Source organism: Nestor notabilis, unplaced genomic scaffold, assembly GCF_000696875.1.
Source record: "Nestor notabilis isolate BGI_N333 unplaced genomic scaffold, ASM69687v1 scaffold23404, whole genome shotgun sequence".
NCBI classification, from domain to species: Eukaryota; Metazoa; Chordata; class Aves; order Psittaciformes; family Psittacidae; genus Nestor; species Nestor notabilis.
The window spans coordinates 1-2,564 of record NW_009926325.1 but is presented as its reverse complement, the minus strand read 5'-3'; the positions used below and the strand labels follow the sequence as shown (position 1 = coordinate 2,564).

Below are 2,564 nucleotides of genomic sequence, written 5' to 3'. Positions count from 1 at the left end.
TGGCACCACTGTGGTGTGTTTAACAGTGCCCCCCTTCTGTTCTCTTTCCTTCCCCAGTTCTTACCACCATCGAAGGGATCATTGACAGGGCTGTGGCCGGCCTGGAGCAGGACCAGCCTGTCCGCAGGGTAAGAGCTGGTGGAAGGGGAAGCTCCTCAGGAATGCTCGTTGCGCTCACCCTCTGCCTACCAGCCCTGTGCACTGCTGGTAGTTCTGGGCGCTTTGGTTTTGTGCTGGTGTCAGTGGTGTCTTCTGGGCTGCCCCCAGCACTGGTCTCAAGCGTGTCCTCCTTTGCAGGCAACAGACCAAGAGGTGGCCAGTAAAATAGATGAGTTCATTGGGAAGCTGAAGGAGCTGAAAGAAGTGCACTCCTCCTTCACCTTTGTGAGTGCTGGGGGGTGCAGCCCCTTTCCCCTCAGGGGAAGTGCAGGATGGGCTCCCAAAGCTTTGTTCTCCCATAGATCATCGACGACCCTTCAGGGAACAGCTTTGTGGAGAACCCTCACGCGCCACAGAAGGATGCTGCTCTGGTGGTCACTCACTACAGGAGGAGTCCCCAGCAGGCTGCCATGCTGGGACTGGAGGTAACGGGCAGCTCAGGCTGTGCCATCAGCCTGCTGCATGCACAAGGCGGGCTCATCAGCCCCCTCATCCTCTGGGAGACCCTGAGGGGAGGAACAGGAGTTAATGCTGCTCCTGGTGTCCTTCCTGCAGGGAGAGGAGTTGGGTGAGAAGCCAGACGATGCTGCGGAGGACCTGCGGAACGAGGTGGGTGACCGTGGTGGTGCCCAGGCCTGCATGGCTGGTGCCCAGGACCCGCTCTCTGCACTGGACGGGCCTTTCTGATGCTCCTGTCTGCTCCCGTGACCCAGGTCCTGCAGTTCAACACCAACTGCCCCGAGTGCAACGCTCCAGCCAACACGAATATGAAGTTAGTGCGTATCCTTGGGGTGGGGGCGCGGATCAGGCCCCCCCGTGGGGCTCTGCATGGAGCCAGTGGCGAGGAGAGTCCTGTGTGAAGAGCGTGTCAGGGTGTCTTGGTGCCGCTCAGGACTTGCCAGCGAGCTCCTGCAGTGCCTCGGGGCTGCTGGGATCTCTGAGGCTGCCCTTGCGTTGAGTTTTCCTTGACCGTGTGCTCCAGAGATCCCACACTTCAAGGAAGTGATTATCATGGCCACAAACTGTGACTCCTGTGGGCACAGGACGAATGAGGTGAGCTGGCAAACCCCTGCCCTCTGCTCTGGGGGGCAGTGGGGAGGGCTCTGGTGGGCTCTGCTTCCATGGGTGAGTGTTTCCCAGCGTCTCTGTCCTCCTCTGTGAAGCCGGGCTGGATTCATGGATGAGCCAAGGGGAGGACTGAGTCCTGGAGAGCTCTGTTTGTCCGTGTCCTTGTCTGCTCCAGTCTCCTGGGTTTAGGCACTATCCCTGGGCATGGAGCGGCCTCTGAGCTGCTGGGTAAACCCTGTTAAGGCGCTGGGGTGTGATTTAAGCACCGCACTGGGTGAAGCCGACTCTGGGTTCTTGCAGGTGAAGTCTGGAGGAGCCATCGAGCCGCAGGGCACCAGGATTACCCTGCGGATCACAACCCCCTGCGGAGCACAGACCCCTCCGACATGATTAGGGGCATCCTCAAGGTACCGGCCTCATCCTGCCCTGGGTGCGTGGGGCTCAGTGGCCCCGCAGGGCTCACGGGGCTCTTCCTCCGCAGTCCGAGACGTGCAGGGTGGAGATCCCGGAGCTGGAGTTCGAGCTGGGCATGGGAGCGCTGGGGGGCAAGTTCACCACGCTGGAGGGGCTGCTCAAGGACATCCGGGACCTGGTGAGTGGTGCTGTGCGGCTCGGGGGGGCTCCGCTGCGGGGCTGGGGGCTCGCGCTGCACTGAGGTTCCTGCTGTTCCAGGTGGAGAGGAACCCCTTCACGCTGGGGGACAGCTCTGTGCCCAGCAGGACCGGGAAGCTGCGGGAGTTCATTGGGAAGCTGCAGGAGGTGAGCGCCCTCCTGCATTTCCACGCTTGTTTTACCCAGCCCCTGCTGCTGTTTAACTGAGGGCAGCGCTAGGAATGTCTGGGATGTGCTGGGAGCGTCCCGGTGCCTGGAGTGGAGGATTAGGAAGAGCATTAATGCCTGGATGTGCTCTTTCCACAGATCATAGAGGGAAAGGCGAATGCTCACATCATCCTGGATGACCCCGCAGGCAACAGCTACCTTCAGGTACAGCACTGTGCACATGGGAGATGGGCTCCTTGGCGTGGGGCAAGCACTTTGGATAGAATTCCTTTATTCTGGAAGCCAGCGGGTTGCTGCAGGCTCCGTCCAAAGGAAACTGCTGGTGGCTTTGTGGGAAGAAAGATGGGAATGGTGTCTGTTCCCTGGGATCAGGGGCCGGGAATGTGGTCTGCTTCACATCGTGCCTTGCCTGCAGGGGTGTCTCTTGTCTGAAGCCCCTCTCGGCGTGCTGCTGAGGGGTCAAAGCCTGTGAAGGGGCCTCCTTCTCCCCCCACAGAACGTGTACGCCCCGGAGGAGGACCCGGAGCTCAGAGTGGAGCGCTACGAGCGGAGCTTTG

The 2,564-nt window shown here is 60.6% G+C and overlaps 1 protein-coding gene across 1 annotated transcript in view; it reads left to right on the top strand.

The window, feature by feature from the left end:
- ZPR1 (ZPR1 zinc finger) overlaps positions 1-2,558 on the top strand; it is a gene marked incomplete at both ends in the record, with an annotated part of 2,768 nt that extends 210 nt beyond the window's left edge. Inside the window, 12 exon segments of the mRNA XM_010013485.1 lie at positions 58-128; positions 298-384; positions 462-584; positions 715-768; positions 873-939; positions 1,142-1,212; positions 1,528-1,596; positions 1,599-1,634; positions 1,709-1,819; positions 1,900-1,986; positions 2,146-2,211; positions 2,504-2,558. Of these exon segments, the coding sequence (XP_010011787.1) occupies positions 58-128; positions 298-384; positions 462-584; positions 715-768; positions 873-939; positions 1,142-1,212; positions 1,528-1,596; positions 1,599-1,634; positions 1,709-1,819; positions 1,900-1,986; positions 2,146-2,211; positions 2,504-2,558 (897 nt within the window).
- Between the last annotated feature and the right edge of the window lie 6 nt (positions 2,559-2,564).